The sequence below is a fragment of the Oncorhynchus kisutch genome, linkage group LG15 (assembly GCF_002021735.2).
Source record: "Oncorhynchus kisutch isolate 150728-3 linkage group LG15, Okis_V2, whole genome shotgun sequence".
In the NCBI taxonomy this organism is placed as follows: domain Eukaryota; kingdom Metazoa; phylum Chordata; class Actinopteri; order Salmoniformes; family Salmonidae; genus Oncorhynchus; species Oncorhynchus kisutch.
Genome location: NC_034188.2, coordinates 25,223,590 through 25,244,468, shown reverse-complemented (window position 1 = coordinate 25,244,468; position 20,879 = coordinate 25,223,590). Strand labels below are relative to the sequence as shown.

The window sequence follows — 20,879 nt, the reverse complement described above, 5'->3', positions numbered from 1 at the left end:
CACTGTCAACTGTGTTTATTTTCAGCAAACTTAACATGTTTAAATATTTGCATGAACATAACAAGATTCAAGAACTGAGACATAAACTGAACAAGTTCCACAGACATGTGACTAACAGAAATGGAATAATGTGTCCCTGAACAAAGGGGGGGGGTCAAAGTCAAAAGTAACAGTCAGTATCTGGTGTGGCCGCCAGCTGCATTGAGTACTGCAGTGCATCTCCTCCTCATGGACTGCACCAGATTTGCCAGTTCTTGCTGTGAGATGTTACCCCACCTCTTCCACCAAGGCACCTGCAAGTCCCCAGACATTTCTGGGGGGGAATGGCCCTAGCCCTCACCCTTCGATCTAACAGGTCCCAGACGTGCTCAATGGGATTGAGATCCGGGCTCTTCGCTGGCCATGGCAGAACACTGACATTCCTATCTTGTAGGACATCATGCACAGAACGAGCAGTATGGCTGGTGGCAGTGTCATGTTGGAGGGTCATGTCAGGATGAGCCTGCAGGAAGGGTACCACATGAGGGAGGAGGATGTCTTCCCTGTAATGCACAGTGTTGAGATTGCCTGCAATGACAACAAGCTGAGTCCGATGATGCTGCGACACACCGCCCCAGACCATGATGGACCCTCAAACTCCAAATCGATCCCCCTCCAGAGTACAGGCCTCAGTGTAACGCTCATTCCTTCGACGATAAACGTAAATCCGACCATCACCCTTGGTGAGACAAAACCGCGACTCGTCATTGAAGAGCACTTTTTGCCAGTCCTATCTGCTCCAGCGATGGTGGGTTTGTGCCCATAGGCGACGTTGTTGCCGGTGATGTCTAGTGAGGACCTGCCTTACAACAGGCCTACAGGCCCTCAGTCCAGCCTCTCTCAGTTTATTGCGGACAGTCTGAGCACTGATGGAGGGATTGTGCGTTCCTGGTGTAACTTGGGCAGTTGTAGTTGCCGTCCTGTCCCTGTCCCGCAGGTGTGATGTTCGGATGTACCGACCCTGTGCAGGTGTTGTTACACGTGGTCTGCCACTGTGAGGGTGATCAGCTGTCAGTCCTGTCTCCCTGTAGCGCTGTCTTAGGCGTCTCACAGTACGTACATTGCAATTTATTGCCCTGGCCACATCTGCAGTCCTCATGCATCCTTGCAGCATGCCTAAGACACATTCACGCAGATGAGCAGGGACCCTGGGCATCTTTTTTTGGTGTTTTTCAGAGTCAGTAGAAATGCCTCTTTAGTGTCCTAAGTTTTCATAACTGTGACCTTAATTGCCTACCATCTATAATCTGTTACTGTCTTAACAACATTCCACAAGGGGGATGTTCATTAATTGTTTGTGGTTCATTGAACAAGCATGGGAAACAGTGTTTAAACCCTTTACAATGAAGATATGTGAAATTATTTGGATTTTTACGAATGATCTTTGATAGACAGGGTACTGAAAAAGGGACGTTTCTTTTTTTGCTGAGTTTATTATCTTCCTCTGTAGACCGCATCCCCACGTGGTCCACAGGGCGGGCGCATCTCAACTAGCCGAATGTGACTGTTGCCTAATTGCCCATCTCATCTATCCACTCTAGCAGAGGAACGAAAGACCTGGGATCGAGGACGCAACTTCTCTGGTCGGAATCCAGATTGCTACCATCTGGATCTGCCATATGCAAGCCACGCGAAACACGCTTAACATTTCAGGCTGTTGTTCCAAGGCTAATTTCGGACAACGCTTTGAACCAGGTGCAGTGTTAGGGTGAGTTGAATGTGCAGCACCAGTACACTACAACAGTTACTAAATGCGCATATTGATAAATTCACCAATAGCATTTGTTTTCTAACTGGGAGTTAAAGTTATGGATTCAACAGTGGATAACCGGGAGAGCAAGGCAGCGCTCCGTCCATGCGTGCCCAGGTCCCTTCTCATGCGCTGTCTGGTGGGGTTCCCTACGGTGGTGTGTTTCATGTTGTCCGTGAGCTCCATAGCCGTGTGCCTGCTCATGAGCTTAAAGACTTACCAACTGGAGAACCGAATGCATGCGCTAGAGATGGAGAAAAACACAGCGTTCAACCCGCCGGAGAGCGCCTTCATGCGCGAGGATGGGACTGTAATACCGACGCTGAGGAGATCTATCGAGACGCTACTGCAAGAGGTAGGCTACACACCGTTGTTTGGGGACATTTAACAGTGAACATATCAAAGTGTATTCCTATTGATTTTGATTCATGAGTTTCCTGCTTGTATCCATACAGAGTAAATGCGGTGCGTAATGTTGCGCGCAATGACAGTAACATGACTGATATAGATTCCTCAGACGACGGACTGTATTGATCAAGGCGCTGCTGCTATGTGATGGATTCCTTCTGTCAGTTATTGCCTGATGAAAGATAACTGGTGTAAAGCTTGAAGATACCTACTGCCTGTCTGTGTGCTATGACAGTAGTCTTTTTCACCACATCTCTTTGAAAAATCTCTCATAAAGTTGCCTCTTGATAACTGAATAAGGACAGGTCATTGAAAACCTGGTGATTTTTTTAAATGTTACATCCATTACTTACCGGAAAAAGTATCATTCATAAAAGTATCATTATATAATTACCTTAACTTTATACTTGGTAATATGAATATAATCAAATAAAATCAAGGCGTTATACAATGATAGATGCCTAAAGAGATTCATATCCTTTCTTAAGTCCTAACATGATTTGTCCCCATATTATGTGCCACATTATTCACTAGTGTGTCTCATTGAATAGTGGTGGCTTTATTTGGTCTTCTTGTAACTAATCAAATAAAATACATTTTTATTTGTCACACGCGCAACGAATACAGTGAAATTCTTACTTACAAGCCCTTAACCAACAATGCAGTTTTAAGAAAAATAAGTGTTAAGTAAAAAATTGATAAGTAAAAAATAGAAAATAAAAATATTAAACAGCAGCAGTAATATAACAACAGTGAGGCTATATACAGGGGGTACTGGTACAGAGTCATTGTGCCTGGGGCACCGGTTAGTCTAGGTAATTGAGGTAATATGTAACTGTAGGTAGAGTTAAAGTGACTATGCATAGATCATAAACAGAGAGTAGCAGCAGCATAAAAGACGGGGGCAATGCAAATAGTCTGCGTAGCCCATTGATTAGCTGTTCAGGAGTCTTATGGCTTGGGGGTAGAAGCTGTAAAGAAGCCTTTTGGACCTAGACTTGGCGCTCTGGTACCTCTTGCCGTGCGGTAGCAGAGAGAACAGTCTATAACTAGGGAGGTTGAAGTCTTTGACAATTTTTAGGGCCTTCGTCTGACACCGCCTGGTATAGAGATCCTGGATGGGAGGAAGCTTGGTCCCAGTGATGTACTGGGCCATACGCATTACCCTCTGTAGTGCCTTGCAGTCGGAGGCCGAACAGTTGCCATACCAGGCAGTGATGCAACCAGTCATGATGCGCTCGATGGTGCAGCTGTAAAACCTTTTGAGGATCTGGGGACCCATGCCAAAATGGGGGGGAATAGGCTTTGTTGTGCCCTTTTCACAACTGTCTTAGTGTGTTTGGACCATGATAGTTTGTTGGTGATGTGGACACCAAGGAACTTGAAGCTCTCAACCTGCTCCTCTAGAGCCCCGTTGATGAGAATGGGGGCGTGATCGGTCCTCCTTTTCCTGTAGTCCACAATCATCTCCTTTGTCTTGATCACGTTGAGGGAGAGATTGTTGTCCTGGCACCACACGGCCAGGTCTCCCTATAGGCTGTCTCATTGTTGTAGGGGATCAGGCCTACTACTGTTCTGTCATCAGAAAACTTCATGATTGTGTTGGAGTCATGCCTGGCCATGCAGTCATGGGTGAACAGGGAATACAGGAGGGGACTGAGCACTCACCCCTGAGGGGCCCCCGTGTCGAGGTTCAGCATGGCAGATGTGTTGTTACCTACCGTTACCACTTGGGGGCGGCCCGCCAGGATGTCCAGGATCTAGTTGCTGAGGGAGGTGTCTAGTCCCAGGGTCCTTAGCTTAGTGATGAGATTTGAGTGCGCTATGGTGTTGAACGCTGACCTGTAGTAAACTAATAGCTTTCTCACGTAGGTGTTCCTTTTGTCCAGGTGGGAAAGGGCAGTGTGGAGTGCGATTGAGATTGCGTCATCTGTGGATCTGTTGGGGGAGTATGTGAATTGGAGTGGGTCTTGGGTTTCTGGGATAATGGTGTTGATGTGAGCAATGACAAGCCTTTCAAAGCACTTCATGGCTACAGACATGAGTGCCAAGGGTTGGTAATCATTTAGGCAGGTTACCTTAGTGTTCTTGGGCACAGAGACTGTGGTGGACTGCTTGAAACATGTTGGTATTACAGTCAGGGACAGGTTGAAAATGTCAGTGAAGACACTTGCCAGTTGGTCAGCGCATGCTCGGAGTACACATCCTGGTAATACATTTTGCCCTGTGGTCTTGTGAATGTTGACCTGTTTAAAGGTCTTACTCACATCGGCTACAGAGAGTGTGATCATACTGTCACCCAGGACAGCTGATGCTCTCATGCATGTTTCAGTGTTACTTGCCTCGACGCGAGCATAGAAATGATTTAGCTCGTCTGGTAGGCTCGTGTCACTGGGAGCCGGTGTAATACGATTCAATCTTAGTCTTGCATTGAAGCTTTGCCTGTTTGATGGTTCGTCGGAGGGCGTAGCGAGATTTCTTATAAGCTAGAGTTCCGCTCCTTGAAAGCGGCAGCTCTACCCTTTAGCTCAGTGCGGATGTTGCCTGTAATCCATGGCTTCTGGTTGGGGTATGTACGTACGGTCACTGTGGGTATGACGTCATCGATGCACTTATTGATGAAGCCGGTGACTGATGTAGTGTACTCCTCAATGCCACCGGAGAAATTCCGGAACATATTCCAGTCTGTGCTAGCAAAACAGTCCTGTAGTTTAGCATCTGCTTCATCTGGCCACTTTTTATTGACCCGAGTCACTGGTGCTTCCTGCTTTAGTTTTTGCTTGTAAGCAGGAATCAGGAGGATAGAATTAGGGTCAGATTTGCCAAATGGAGAGTGAGGGAGAACTATCAACTGGCTTAAGTTAAACCAACTGGAATGTGCAGTAATCCTCAATCCTGGGCTTCACTTTCCCCTATAAGTCTGATATATGAATGTTTCTACATAAAGTTTGCATTGTTTCAGAACCTCACTCTCTCTTTCTGTTTCTCTCTCGCTCTCTCGCTCTCTCTCGCTCTCTCTCGCTCTCTCTCCAGAGACTGAGTGAAGTGATGCCCAAGCTGCGCATGGCGAGAGACATCCCACAAGAGTGTTCCTGCCCACCAGGTACATCTCTTTCTTCTCTCCTATTGGCTCGTGGTTAGATCATGTTCAACAAAGCCTCTATGCACGCAACACATGAACATCACATGAACGTCACATGAACGTCACATGAACGTCGCATGTATTCAAACACACTCACACAGACATGCACTCACACACATGCTGGACCGTTTTACACTAGTGTCGGTTAATGCTGGGTTGGCTATGTGTAGAAGGAATCCAGAAGAGAGCGTTGAGCTCTCTCTACCACCAGGTGATTTTGACAGTGGTTGACAACATCCCAAGTTTCCCGGAGGTGTGTATTCAGTGTAAAGGATTGGTGTAGTTAAGCCTGTAGGCATTTGATTAGGATCCCAATTACCTGTTGCAAAAGCAGCAGCTACTCTTCCTGGGGTCCACACAAAACATGACATAATACAGAACATGAATAGAGAAGAACAGAACTACATCAATTAAAAATAAATGCAAAAAGGTACACGTAGCGTAGATATCAATACCAATATATACCCACAAACTCTCTAGGTCAAATAGGGGAAAGGCGTTGTGCCGTGAGGTGTTGCTTTATCTGTTTTTTGAAACCAGTTTTGCTGTTCTTTTGAGTAATATGAGATGGTACGGAGTTCCATGCAATAATGGCTCTATATAATACTGTAAACTTTCTGGAATTTCTTCTGGATTTGGAGACTGTGAAAAGACCCCTGGTGGCATGTCTGGTGGGATAAGTGTGTGTGTCAGAGACATGTGTACGTTGACTTGATTAATGTTTCTTATAAAAAGAAGAAGTGATGCAGTCAGTCTCTCCTCAACTCTTAGCCAAGAGATACTGGCATGTATAGTATTTATATCAGCCGTCTGATTACAATGAAGAGCAAGACATGCCTCTGTTCTGGACCAGCTGCAGCTTAACTAGGTCTTTCCTTGCAGCACTCGACCGCACAACTGGACAATAATCAAAATAAGACAAAACTAGAACCTGCAGGACTTGCTTTTTGGAATGTGGTGTCAAAAAAGCAGAGTATATCTTTATTACCGACTGATCCCCATCAACCATTGAATCTATATGTTTTGACCATGACAGTTTACAATCTAAGGTAAACTGCTCTTAGTCTTAGTCATATTCGAACCAGTTTATTACTGACCACGCATTACAAAATTGCAACTCTTTCTTAAGCGTTTCAGGCACTTCATTTAGCTGTGGTTGCTGATGCATATATTGTTGAATCATCAGCATACATGGACACACAGGCTTTGTTTAATGCCAGTGGCAGGTCATTGGGAAAAATAAAAAAGAGTAGAGGGCCTAGAGAGCTGCCCTGCGGTACACCACACTTTACATGTTTGACATTAGAGAAGCGTCCGTTAAAGAAAACCCTTTGAGTTCTATTAGATAGATATCTCTGAATCTCAGAGGGACCAGACTGGGACAGGGTTAGGGAGAGAGGCTCAGAGGGACCAGACTGGGACAGGGTTAGGGAGAGAGGCTCAGAGGGACCAGACTGGGACAGGGTTAGGGAGAGGGGCTCAAAGGGACCAGACTGGGACAGGGTTAGGGAGAGGGGCTCAAAGGGACCTGACTGGGACAGGGTTAGGGAGAGGGGCTCGGAGGGACCAGACTGGGACAGGGTTAGGGAGAGAGGCTCAGAGGGACCAGACTGGGACAGGGTTAGGGAGAGAGGCTCAGAGGGACCAGACTGGGACAGGGTTAGGGAGAGGGGCTCAGAGGGAGAGTGTGTGATAAATACCCCCCTAATGTCTCTGGGATGGCCAGGCCAGGGTTGCTCAGTGCCAGTGAGGCCTACTCACATTAATAGACGTTCCATCGATATGCCAAGTTTGGCCATGTTTGTGGTGTATATTACATGGCCTGTGATAGTCTGTGAGATACAGACAAACACGTAGGCACACACACCGTCAGATTATTATTATTATTAAACACAGACACACGACCAGTTGTCGGCTATTCATGTATTTCTCTAATCGTAACTGATGAGTAATCCTGGAAGTTGCCTTTTTTGGGGGAAATTCAAGTTTCAGTATTTGCCATGCATGTTTCCTCTACTGTAGGACCCAGTTTGATAATGTGTGAACATGACTGACTGTTCCCTTGAAGTTGTTATTGTTACTTATCTAATTGTTGACACGAGAGCTTTTCCTCTGAACTTGTGAAGTACAGAACGGGATCCTAATTCACCATGACTGAGAAAGCCCCTGGCTTTGAGGAAGAGTAAAACATAAGGGTGTGTGTGTGTGTGTGTGTGTGTGCACGCATGCGTGGGTGCAGGGCGGTTTTCTTCCTGCTTTCTGTAGTTGGATGGCTCTTGTCTCCTCTGTCGCCAGCCTGGTTTCTACTGACCCCGTGGGAAGGGCAGAGGTTCCAGAACAGGTGAAAGCGTTCACATGCCATCATTTCTGGAGCACCTTCAAAAACATTCCAAGTCCACGGGTGCCTCTGCTGCGTACTGTTGTTTCTCTCTGCTGGTTGTTGGAGGCCTGTTCAGTATGTACTCAATTAGGAGAGGCAAAGCAGAAAGTCCTACTGTTTTACTTCCTATGTACATCATCTCAATGATCGTAGAATAGAGTGTTATAGTAACCTGGTCTTGTAAAAGTAATGTGATTACTCATGATTTTCATGTAATTAGGTTGCTATTGTATTATTTCAGATGTTTGGTTTTATTCTATAGTTAATTATACAAAATGACTGTGTAATCAATGTGGTTTCACTATGGTTGCTCTGGTTTCGGAATATATTCTGAATCTATTTGTAGATCTTTTTTCTCTATTTAGCCCTAAAGCAGTGTTTGTACATTCTTAGCCAAAATGTGAGTGTCTTAAATGTAACCAAATAGCCCTTAACCACATTTTTACCATCTCTTAACAATTAGCCCGTCTTTGTCCAGGGTTGTTAAGTTAATTGGCCAGCTGATGTGTATATTTCAGATGGATGTCAGCCAATGAGCATGGGGTTTGTTGAGTCCTCTGCTTTCTTAATATGTTCTCATGGTCTGACTTCAGTATTCAATGTTTGTCGGTTACGTTTAGGCATGAATTCATTTAAGGGTTAAGGTTTGGGATAGGGTTAAAACCAAAACATTTAACTAGTGTCTAGCACTGGAATAGGACCTGCAATCCTCAGAGCCGGAGCTTGCAGCTTTCGCCCGCCCTCCATCCCCATCCACAACGCTTTAGCAAGCCGCAAGCCTACTTGATGGTAATAGTGCTCACCGTTGCTCCTAGTGGCCGGTTTTGAAGGCATCTCCCTCCATCCTTGATCTGGTGGGTCCTGGCTGCTGTTCCCACACACATACTGTGTACTATATTTGATTAGTATATGTCACTGTGTGTATGCATGCTTGCAGACTGTGTGTGTGTGGTTGTGTACCTGTGTGTGTGTGTGTGTGTGTGATTTTGTGCATGCAGTGTGTGTGCGTGCGTGTTTCCGTACCAGCGTGTATGTGTGTGTGTGTACATCAGAACCCCCTGTATGTGTGTGAGTCAGTGAGTCTGTCTGTCGGTCCCTGGTCCTTTGAGAGGCTGAAACGATCTCTGCACGGCTCTGTAAGTCGAGCCCCTCTCACTTCAGCACCCACGCTCGCCACCAGAAACCTAACACTCTCTCTGACCACAGCACACACTGAGTCATTTCTGTGTGTGTGTGAGGTAATTCTGTCTCTGCAGCTATCTCTTCACCAAGGAGCTTAGCCCTCAGCAGTCTGCTCCACCGCCACCTATGGGCTCCTGTAGGTATAACATTCAATTAATTGTGATTTACCCATTAATAATGAAGGTTTAGTAGTTGTTTTAGTGTCATTATTTGAACGTGGATCTATGGTACTGACTGTAGTCACTCTGGGTGTAAGTGTGAGTGTGTCTGCAAAAAAATATAAATGCCTTGTCATGCAATGTGGGGGGCCAGAAGTCTAGAAAAAACACGTGTCACTGCAGTGAAGGCAGGACCATGACACTGTTATACTCAGCTACAGTGTCAGCCTAGGAGCTATAAGGCTCAAGCCAAGCATGTCACTCAGTCTGTCAGTTTAAGATGTTCAGGTGTTTGCAATTAACACTATCCATGCACACAACACACACACACACTTTTGCACTTTATGAAAGCCATGGGTCGTCTGTAGCAGAGTGAAGGGGACATCTCTATATTTTGCATGGAAGCCATTTTAACAGCCGTGGTATCAGTGGCAGTTCTAGCTTGTATGGCTCCCTGGGCGAACACCCCCTTCAGTGCTTTATTTATTTGGTAGCATTTCGTAGTGTGGCTGATTTTACTAATTGCATTCGTACTGTACAAAGTTATGGGTGCGCTATTTGATAGATTCCCTCGCTCCCCCTACCTCGGGCTTCCAGCGGGGAGACCTGAGGTCAACCTAACCCCGCCCCCCTCTCCATCTCGTACTTCTGAGTGGGAGACCTTCCCAGGCAGTAACCTGCCTAGCTCACAAACTAGAATCAGGGTTCCCACTCTGACAAGGTTAATTGACCCACAGTCCCACACGGTGACATGATATCATTGATGTGACGTGCAAATGAGCGATAGAAAACCGATCGAATGTCACCATTTCAAAAGGTTTTGTGCGGGCGCCCCTTGGCGGCTGCCCATGTCGCCTATACCTAAATCCGCCACTGCGTGGTATATAGGTTAGAGGCACCCACAAAAATGAAAGCCCTTTTAACAGCCGTGGTACATAGGTTGGGGGCACCCACCCAAATATACATACAGTACATGTCAACTGCACCCATTGTTAAAAGGGCCTAGGGGGGGGTCAGAGAGACCAGAGGGATAAGGGGTGAGGGGGTGACTGACGCCCTTCTCTGCCAGGTGGGGCTTCACGGAACCCTGGGTGGTATATGCGCATACACAGACACACAGACGCACATACACCACACTCGGGCCCTTTTACCTCCTTGTCTCTCATCGGTCATCTTATTAAAGTTAGCTTTGTAAAACCACCCTGTTTAGAGCTGGGCTGACTCGCACATTCTTCCCTTTGAAAAATAAACAGCTGGATGCAGGCAGGCCACAGTGCAGCCCGAGGAGGACCACGGGACCCCAGGAGAGAGAACCCTCTTATGTCCATAGAAATAGAATGAATAGAATACGCTTGGGACCTCTAACCGTGCCACTGCACAGCACACACAGCCCATGGTTAGTGTGACACACACATATGCAAGGCTGAGGTTAGAGCTGCACACACACACGCGCACAGTTCTGCACATGCTAATCCTGGCTGTTAGAAAACACTCCAGAATGGGAGTAAAGTGGTAATATTGGCTGTAAAGTGTTGATATTGGCTGTAAAGTGTTGATATTGGCTGTAAAGTGTTGATATTGGCTGTAAAGTGGTGATATTGGCTGTAATGTGGTAAAGTGGTGATATTGGCTGTAATGTGGTAAAGTGGTGATATTGGCTGTAATGTGGTAAAGTGGTAATATTGGCTGTAAAGTGTTGATATTGGCTGTAAAGTGGTGATATTGGCTGTAAAGTGGTGATATTGGCTGTAATGTGGTAAAGTGGTAATATTGGCTGTAATGTGGTGATATTGGCTGTAATGTGGTGATATTGGCTGTAATGTGGTAAAGTGGTGATATTGGTTGTAATGTGGTAAAGTGGTAATATTGGCTGTAATGTGGTAATATTGGCTGTAATGTGGTAAAGTGGTAATATTGGCTGTAATGTGGTAATATTGGCTGTAATGTGGTAAAGTGGTAATATTGGCTGTAATGTGGTAATATTGGCTGTAATGTGGTAATATTGGCTGTAATGTGGTAAAGTGGTAATATTGGCTGTAATGTGGTAATATTGGCTGTAATGTGGTAATGTGGTAATATTGGCTGTAATGTGGTAAAGTGGTAATATTGGCTGTAATGTGGTAAAGTGGTAATATTGGTTGTAATGTGGTAAAGTGGTAATATTGGCTGTAAAGTGGTGATATTGGCTGTAATGTGGTAAAGTGGTAATATTGGCTGTAATGTGGTGATATTGGCTGTAATGTGGTGATATTGGCTGTAATGTGGTAAAGTGGTAATATTGGCTGTAATGTGGTAAAGTGGTGATATTGGCTGTAATGTGGTAAAGTGGTGATATTGGTTGTCATGTGGTGATATTGGTTGTCATGTGGTGATATTGGTTGTCATGTGGTAAAGTGGTGATATTGGTTGTGATGTGGTAAAGTGGTGATATTGGTTGTCATGTGGTAAAGTGGTGATATTGGTTGTCATGTGGTAAAGTGGTGATATTGGTTGTCATGTGGTAAAGTGGTGATATTGGTTGTCATGTGGTAAAGTGGTGATATTGGCTGTCATGTGGTAAAGTGGTGATATTGGCTGTCATGTGGTGATATTAGCTGTAATCCGTTGAATCCTGTAAATGATTAACTGCTGGGATTGGATTGATAAAGGGAAAATGAATGGGATAGGTCTTGGAAATTGAGACATTATGTGTGTGCATGTGTTTATATTCAAAGTGGAAATGACAGGGTTTTAGCAACATTAAATCTTATTAAAATCTGTTCGTTTACACCCCCAGGAAGAATATGACGACCAATAAATGTACTGGAGAATATTATCTATCATGCATTGAACTGCATCCATCTACTTACTGTATTCTGCCAACAATTCTTTACTGTACGTCATGGAAGTTTGAGTCAAATAGAACCTATTTTTAAAACCTCTTATAAAGTTGGTTTTGAAGCGTAAACTGGGAATTTGATATTTTTAACTGATATTACGGTTGTCTGGTTGCTTCATATCTGCAAAGTAGTTAAAACGCTGTCAGTTCCACTTTAAACAACTGGCTTATATTGGTATTTACCTTCGATGTCTGGCCGTAAACAGTCAGGAAAAGACAGTGAAGATCTCATTCCACAGAGTCCCATGCAGCAACTGAGCAGCAACAGCAACACAAACGTATGTTTGACTTAAAGGTCCAGTATATTGCAGCTTTGTGGGTGAGCTGACCAAATTCTAATTGAAAGCAAGTCTCTTTGAAACCAAGTAGATATGTTCTATGTGCACTATTTCTATGCTTTTTTTTGTTTTTACAAGCATCTATCCAAGAGGAAGTGGAGACATGAGGTAGAGAGGAAGTGGAGATGCGAGGTAGATCGATGACTGAGATGTCTTTACAAGGTTCTCACGCTCTGAACAAACCATAATGTAGAGAGTGGATAATAAACATGACATCATTCTCCAACATGCTCTTATTTCCCTCCGTTCTCCCCTCTTCATGATTTCTGATTACTCTAGCAATGGCTACAGAAGGTAAGCCAACGTACAGTATATTGCAGGTTCCGGATGTTTTGATATACCTGCACCACCATCTGGAGCAGCATAGCGTATGCTGACTTTCTTCCTTTATTCCTAGTAGTTTGGAAATATAGGATATTTCTCAGTGCCCTTATTACTGCACTAAACACAGTCGGTCTCAGCCCAGCTCACAGAGGAGTCCACAGTACAGTATGTATTACTGCACTAAACCCAGTCAGTCTCAGCCCAGCTCACAGAGGAGTCCACAGTACAGTATGTATTACTGCACTAAACCCAGTCAGTCTCAGCCCAGCTCACAGAGGAGTCCACAGTACAGTATGTATTACTGCACGAAACCCAGTCAGTCTCAGCCCAGCTCACAGAGGAGTCCACAGTACAGTATGTATTACTGCACTAAACCCAGTCAGTCTCAGCCCAGCTCACAGAGGAGTCCACAGTACAGTATGTATTACTGCACGAAACCCAGTCAGTCTCAGCCCAGCTCACAGAGGAGTCCACAGTACAGTATGTATTACTGCACTAAACCCAGTCAGTCTCAGCCCAGCTCACAGAGGAGTCCACAGTACAGTATGTATTACTGCACGAAACCCAGTCAGTCTCAGCCCAGCTCACAGAGGAGTCCACAGTACAGTATGTATTACTGCACGAAACCCAGTCAGTCTCAGCCCAGCTCACAGAGGAGTCCACAGTACAGTATGTATTACTGCACTAAACCCAGTCAGTATCAGCCCAGCTCACAGAGGAGTCCACAGTACAGTATGTATTACTGCACGAAACCCAGTCAGTCTCAAATGTTGTACTCTCAAATGTTGTATTTTGCCATCATTGTAAACCTGCCACACACACACTATACTATACATTTATTAAACATAAGAATGAGTGTGTTTTTGTCACAACGCGGCTCGTGAGAAGTGACAAAGAGCTCTTATAGAACCAGGGCACAAATAATACTATAATAACAATCTGGCAGTGGTTTCTGATTAAATTACATTTTCACAGAACCGCTTGTTGCAATTTCTATGAGTCTCTCTTGTTCAGATATTGGTAAGTGAACTGGAGGCAGGGCATGAAAGGGATAACGAATCCAGTTGTTTGTGTCGTCTGTTTCGGGAAAGTACTTGCATAATTGCTCACCCAGCTCAATCTGTGCTTTGCTATATCACGACGCCCAGATGGTAAAGCTTCTCCGTATGCTCCTGGACGCGTTCCTCCCCCTCCATGTTCGGGGTATTTTCTCCTGCTGACTTCATATTGGGGTCAGAGATTCTGTCACGTTGTGTATGTAGGTGGCAGGGAAGTCAAGTGCAGGAGAATCAAAACTTGGTATAAATGGAGTAGTTTAATAACTCAAAACACAAACTCCAAAACCAAAGTCCATAATAATATAAATGTGGCGACAAGAACCCGTCGCACACCAATCCATAAAACATGAACATAACAATAAACAATCTCTGACAAGGACATGAGGGGAACAGAGGGTTAAATACACAACATATAATGAATGGGATTGGAACCAGGTGTGTAAGAAGAGCAGACAAAACCAATGGAAAATGAAACATAGATCAATGATGGCTAGAAGACCGGTGACGTCGATCGCCGAGCACCGCCCGAACAAGGAGAGGTATCGACTTCAGCAGAAGTCGTGACAATAGCAATTAAACACTGGAATGGTAGATGTGCAGAAGATGAATGTGCAAGTAGAGATACCGGGGTGCAAAGGAGCAAGATAAATAAATAAATACATTATGAGGATGAGGTAGTTGGATGGGCTGTTTACAGATTGGCTATGTACAGGTGCAGTGATCTGTGAGCTGCTCTGACAGCTGGTGCTTAAAGCTAGTGAGGGAGATTTGAGTCTCCAGCTTCAGTGATTTTCCAGTTCGTTCCAGTCATTGGCAGCAGAGGGCTGGAAGGAAAGGCGGCCAAAGTAAGAATTGGCTTTGGGGATGACCAGTGAGATATACCTGCTACCGGTGGGTGCTGCTATGGTGACCGGTGAGATGAGATAAGGTACCTAGCAGAGACTTATAGATGACCTAGAGCCAGTGAGTTTGGCGATTAGTATGATGCGAGTGCCAGCCAACGAGAGCATACAGGTTGCAGTGGTGGGTAGTATATGGGGCTTTGGTGACAAAACAGATGTCACTGTGATAGACTGCATCCAATTTGTTGAGTGGCGTGTTGGGGGCTATTTTGTAAATGACATTGCCGAAGGCAGGGATCGGCAGGATGGTCAGTTTTACGAGGGTATGTTTGGCAGCATGAGTGAAGGATGCTTTGTGTCATGGTCGACACGAGAGACGGACCAAGGCGCAGCGTGATTAAAGTTCCACATCTTTTAATAAAGCGAAACTTCCAAACAAAACCATAAACAAACAACAAAACATGACATCAGTGGTGCTACATGCACATGCACATACACAAAACACAATATCCCACAAAGCAGGTGGGAGAAAGGGCTTCCTAAATATGACGATTACCAGCTGCCTCTAATTGGGAACCGTACATCCCAGCCACATAGACAATCGATGACTAGAACACCCCCCTAGTCATGCTCTGATCTAAACACCATAGAGAACCGAGGGCTCTATGGTCAAGGCGTGACACTTCGTTGCGAAATAGGAAGCCGATTCTAGATTTAATTTTGGATTGGAGATGCTTAATGTGAGTCTGGAAGGAGAGTTTACAGTCTTACCAGACACCTAGGTATTTGTAGTTGTCCACATATTCTAAATCAGAACCTTCCAGAGTAGTGATGCTGGACGGGTGGGCAGGTGCGGGCAGCGATCGGTTGAAGAGCATGCATTTAGTTTGCTTTTTTTGCTAAAATAAAAGTAAAACACTTGATATTTCGATGGGGTTGAATGTGGAATGCCTGTCATTGGCCAAATGCACAGCCAACAATTCCTGTCCCTTCAAAATACAAGTTCTCCCTAACATCATTCTATTAATCTACTATCTATTAAGTCATCTATTAATGCCAAGATAAATTGATATTTCTCCATTTATATTTCATGTTTAAGATGATAAAATATTTACAACAATTATAGTGTTTATTGACCTATTAAGGAACTGCTGTTACTGTTTAACTGCTGTTAAACGGATATGTCCTCGCCACCTAGTTAACCACTGGTAATCTGAGCATCGTAGACTGTGTCATTCTATTAATCTATTAAGTCATCTATTAATAACTAGTAAGTTGTCTATTAATGTCAGGATACATTTATATTTCCCAATTTCTATTTTTGATTTAAGATAGTCACAAAAATGTGTGTTTATTGACCACCCACACACACATACTTCCTGTCAAATCTTTGCTTCCTCTGTCCTTGTTTCCTCCATTCCTCGCCTTTCAAAGCACATCGGAGGAGGAGGCCCAAGGGGAGGAACCTTCAATCCTCTCCCCCAATGTGCTTTGAGAAGGAGGTGAGGAATGAAGAAAACAAGGATAGAGGAAGCAAGGAGTGTGAGTGAGTGAGTAGCCGTGATACCCAAGCCCTGTCCAGACACAAACCCTAGTCTGAGAGGGATTGATGGGTGGTGACATGGTGAGAGCTGCACATTACCCTCTGATAGTCTTGGTGGCGTTTTGGCCGTATTGCTTCCACGTGTCTAATCCTCTCAGATCTCCACAAGTGTCTAGCGAGTAGGCGCTAGGGGTTGTTTCCTTCATTCCTCACCTCCTTCTCAAAGCACATTGGGGGGGGATTGAAGGTTCCTCCCCTCAGGCCTCCTCCTCCGATGCTTTGAAAGAGAGACGAGGAATGGAGGAAACAGGGATGGAGGAAGCAAGAATTTGACGGAAAGTGGGCGGGCGGGTAAAATGCAATATAAACATAAAGAAAACATAGTGATAGAATAGTCTGACTGCCTCTATTTTTAATGCAGTGCGTGTGTGTGTGTGTGTCACTCCTACTTATCATCTGCCATTTTAAAGCTGTAAGTACCAACAGGGTTCCAATAGAATTCAGGCTGTAACACATCCGACAGTGATTGGGAGTCCCAAAGGGCGGCGGACAATTGGCCCAACATTGTCCGGGTTTGACCGGGGTAGGCCTTTGGTGTAAATAAGAATGTGTTCTTAACTGACTTGTCAAGTTATATAAAGGTAAAATACAATAAATAAAAGACTCCAGGATTAATTGCTGCTCATTACTGTCATCTAGTGGAATTTAAAAGTTTACTACATACTATTCAACTTCTAAAATGTTGATAAGAACCCCCAAAATCATTGTTTATGTCCATGAAAGAATATATCTGATTGTCAATACTGATGAGTTTTAGGTCTGCATACAGTGCCTTGCGAAAGTATTCGGCCCCCTTGAACTTTGCGACCTTTTGCCACATTTCAGGCTACAAACATAAAGATATAAAACTGTATTTTTTTGTGAAGAATCAACAACAAGTGGAACACAATCATGAAGTGCAACGACATTTATTGGATATTTCAAACTTTTTAAACAAATCAAAAACGGAAAAATTGGGCGTGCAAAATTATTCAGCCCCCTTAAGTTAATACTTTGTAGCGCCACCTTTTGCTGCGATTACAGCTGTAAGTCGCTTGGGGTATGTCTCTATCAGTTTTGCACATCGAGAGACGGAATTTTTTTCCCATTCCTCCTTGCAAAACAGCTCGAGCTCAGTGAGATTGGATGGAGAGCATTTGTGAACAGCAGTTTTCAGTTCTTTCCACAGATTCACGATTGGATTCAGGTCTGGACTTTGACTTGGCCATTCTAACACCTGGATATGTTTATTTTTGAACCATTCCATTGTAGATTTTGCTTTATGTTTTGGATCATTGTCTTGTTGGAAGACAAATCTCCGTCCCAGTCTCAGGTCTTTTGCAGACTCCATCAGGTTTTCTTCCAGAATGGTCCTGTATTTGGCTCCATCCATCTTCCCATCAATTTTAACCATCTTCCCTGTCCCTGCTGAAGAAAAGCAGGCCCAAACCATGATGCTGCCACCACCATGTTTGACAGTGGGGATGGTGTGTTCAGGGTGATGCGCTGTGTTGCTTTTACGCCAAACATAACGTTTTGCATTGTTGCCACAAAGTTCAATTTTGGTTTCATCTGACCAGAGCACCTTCTTCCACATGTTTGGTGTGTCTCCGAGGTGGCTTGTGGCAAACTTTAAACAACACTTTTTATGGATATCTTTAAGAAATGCTTTTTGCCACTCTTCCATAAAGGCCAGATTTGTGCAATATACGACTGATTGTTGTCCTATGGACAGAGTCTCCCACCTCAGCTGTAGATCTCTGCAGTTCATCCAGAGTGATCATGGGCCTCTTGGCTGCATCTCTGATCAGTCTTCTCCTTGTATGAGCTGAAAGTTTAGAGGGACGGCCAGGTATTGGTAGATTTGCAGTGGTCTGATACTCCTTCCATTTCAATATTATCGCTTGCACAGTGCTCCTTGGGATGTTTAAAGCTTGGGAAATATTTTTGTATCCAAATCCAGCTTTAAACTTCTTCACAACAGTATCTCGGACCTGCCTGGCGTGTTCCTTGTTCTTCATGATGCTCTCTGCGCTTTTAACGGACCTCTGAGACTATCACAGTGCAGGTGCATTTATACGGAGACTTGATTACACACAGGTGGATTGTATTTATCATCATTAGTCATTTAGGTCAACATTGGATCATTCAGAGATCCTCACTGAACTTCTGGAGAGAGTTTGCTGCACTGAAAGTAAAGGGGCTGAATAATTTTGCACGCCCAATTTTTCCGTTTTTGATTTGTTAAAAAAGTTTGAAATATCCAATAAATGTCGTTCCACTTCATGATTGTGTCCCACTTGTTGTTGATTCTTCACAAAAAAATACAGTTTTATATCTTTATGTTTGAAGCCTGAAATGTGGGTGAAAAGGTCGCAAAGTTCAAGGGGGCCGAATACTTTCGCAAGGCACTGTATGTGAGAGCGTTAAAAATATTGGACATTTGTAGAATAATTTTGTGCACTGTGGCACAGAATCAGGATGACAGAGTATGGGCCCTTGATAGGATAGAATGGAGAGACCTGTGAGCTTGTCTCATGAAAACCCTGTGGTTGCACATCTTGTACAACATGATATATGGTTCCATATATAGTTACATAGCCTCGTCATCCTAGATCAGCAACTCTGAGACACTTTGTGAGTACAGGCCTAGAGCTCCCTAAATGTTAGGGGTGTGAATACGTGGGGGCAGGGAGTGGACTGCAGGTGTGTGATGACCTGGCCAGTCATTTGTAGGTCATCTCTGTAGCCTCAGATCTTTAAGCTCTTAATCTGAATATCTCACCCTGCTCTCTACCTCTTCGTTGTCACTCTGTTGAATGATGTCATTCTCTGACCTCTCCCCTCCTCCTGAGCCCATGCCCTCAACAGACAGAATAGCAACACGAGCAGAGCTACAGTACCCCTCATTCTGAAATGACACAGTCTACAATGCTCAGATAACCACTGGTTAACTAGGTGGCTAGGACATATCAGTTCGCTATCATTTACAGTAACAGACATTCATTAATAGGTCAGTAAACACTAGAATTGTTGTGACTATCTTATCATCTTAAACATGAAATAGAAATGGAGAAATATATCTTTATCTTGGCATTAATAGATGACTTAATAGATAGTAGATTACTAGAAAGATGTTACATGGGTGAACTCGTATTTTGAAGGGGCAAAATGTTTTTGCGCAAAAAATGAATACTCACATGTATTTGAATACCAAAGTCCATTCGGATATTCATATAACCCACATCACTATTTTCCTATGTCTTCTTCCCTGCCCCTCCGACGTATAACCATGCGAAGTATCCCTCCCTGTGACCGAGGTGCTGAGAGTTAGAGTGAGGAAGATGGTGAAAAGAGAGTCATTTTTCATATCCAAATCATACGACAGGAGCTTGCCAAGAAATGTATAAAGGAAGTCTACCGCACACACACACACACACACATACACAGATGCACACAGATACACACACACACACACACACACATGCACACACATACCTGCTCCCAGATCTGATATTTAATGAAGCCTTGTGATAGAATAACAGTTTCCACCTCTCTGCAGTGACCCTGTCCACTTCACAGCCCCAACAAGCCCTGGTTAGTATTAAAACTCTTCTCTGTAGACACGTCATTCTCCCACCACCTCCCAAATGAGAGGTTGTAAAAGCTTTTAAATCTGGAGCTGAACTCTTTGAATGGCCCTCAGCATCACTGATCCCTGTCAGTCTGAAAGTCGGTGATTATGCTGCCTGGCTCTCAAACACTCAACATCAGTCACTCCATAAGGTATCTAATGGTGGTTATTAGGACATTCAGCACATGGGTATCAACACCACTCACTCCTAAGGTGTGTGTGTGTGTCTCTAATGATTAGTAGGACATTCAGCACCTGGGTATCAACATCACTCACTCCTAAGGTGTGTGTGTGTGTCTCTAATGAATAGTAGGACATTCAGCACCTGGGTATCAACACCACTCACTCCTAAGGTGTGTGTGTGTCTCTAATGGTTATTAGGACATTCAACACCTGGGTATCAACACCACTCACTCCTAAGGTGTGTGTGTGTCTCTAATGGTTATTAGGACATTCAGCACATGGGTATCAACACCACTCACTCCTAAGGTGTGTGTGTCTCTAATGGTTATGAGGACATTCAACACCTGGGTATCAACACCACTCACTCCTAAGGTGTGTGTGTGTCTCTAATGATTAGTAGGACATTCAGCACCTGGGTATCAACATCACTCACTCCTAAGGTGTGTGTGTGTCTCTAATGATTAGTAGGACATTCAGCACCTGGGTATCAACACCACTCACTCCTAAGGTGTGTGTGTGTCTCTAATGATTAGTAGGACATTCAGCACCTGGGTATCAACATCACTCACTCCTAAGGTGTGTGTGTGTCTCTAATGATTAGTAGGACATTCAGCACCTGGGTATCAACACCACTCACTCCTAAGGTGTGTGTGTGTCTCTAATGATTAGTAGGACATTCAGCACCTGGGTATCAACATCACTCACTCCTAAGGTGTGTGTGTGTCTCTAATGATTAGTAGGACATTCAGCACCTGGGTATCAACACCACTCACTCCTAAGGTGTGTGTGTGTCTCTAATGATTAGTAGGACATTCAGCACCTGGGTATCAACATCACTCACTCCTAAGGTGTGTGTGTGTCTCTAATGATTAGTAGGACATTCAGCACCTGGGTATCAACACCAGTCACTCCCTCCAGATGTGAGTGTCTGAATTCTTCATGGTTTGCAAGTCCAGGGTTCCAGCCCTAGGCCTTTTCTGT

The 20,879-nt window shown here is 44.3% G+C and overlaps 1 protein-coding gene across 5 annotated transcripts in view; it reads left to right on the top strand.

Annotated features, from left to right (window-relative positions):
* Positions 1 to 1,539: 1,539 nt before the first annotated feature.
* Positions 1,540 to 20,879, top strand: part of LOC109878755 (collagen alpha-1(XXIII) chain-like) — a 246,472-nt gene continuing 227,132 nt past the window's right edge. For 2 of the 5 annotated variants that reach the window (XM_031789902.1, XM_031789901.1), the window contains exons 1-2: positions 1,540 to 2,144; positions 5,231 to 5,300. In XM_031789902.1, coding sequence (XP_031645762.1) covers positions 1,848 to 2,144; positions 5,231 to 5,300 — 367 coding nt within the window. In that variant the 5' untranslated portion in view covers positions 1,540 to 1,847. The remainder of the gene's footprint in view (positions 2,145 to 5,230; positions 5,301 to 20,879) is intronic. The other 3 variants (XM_031789904.1, XM_031789903.1, XM_031789905.1) reach the window with 3 other exon arrangements.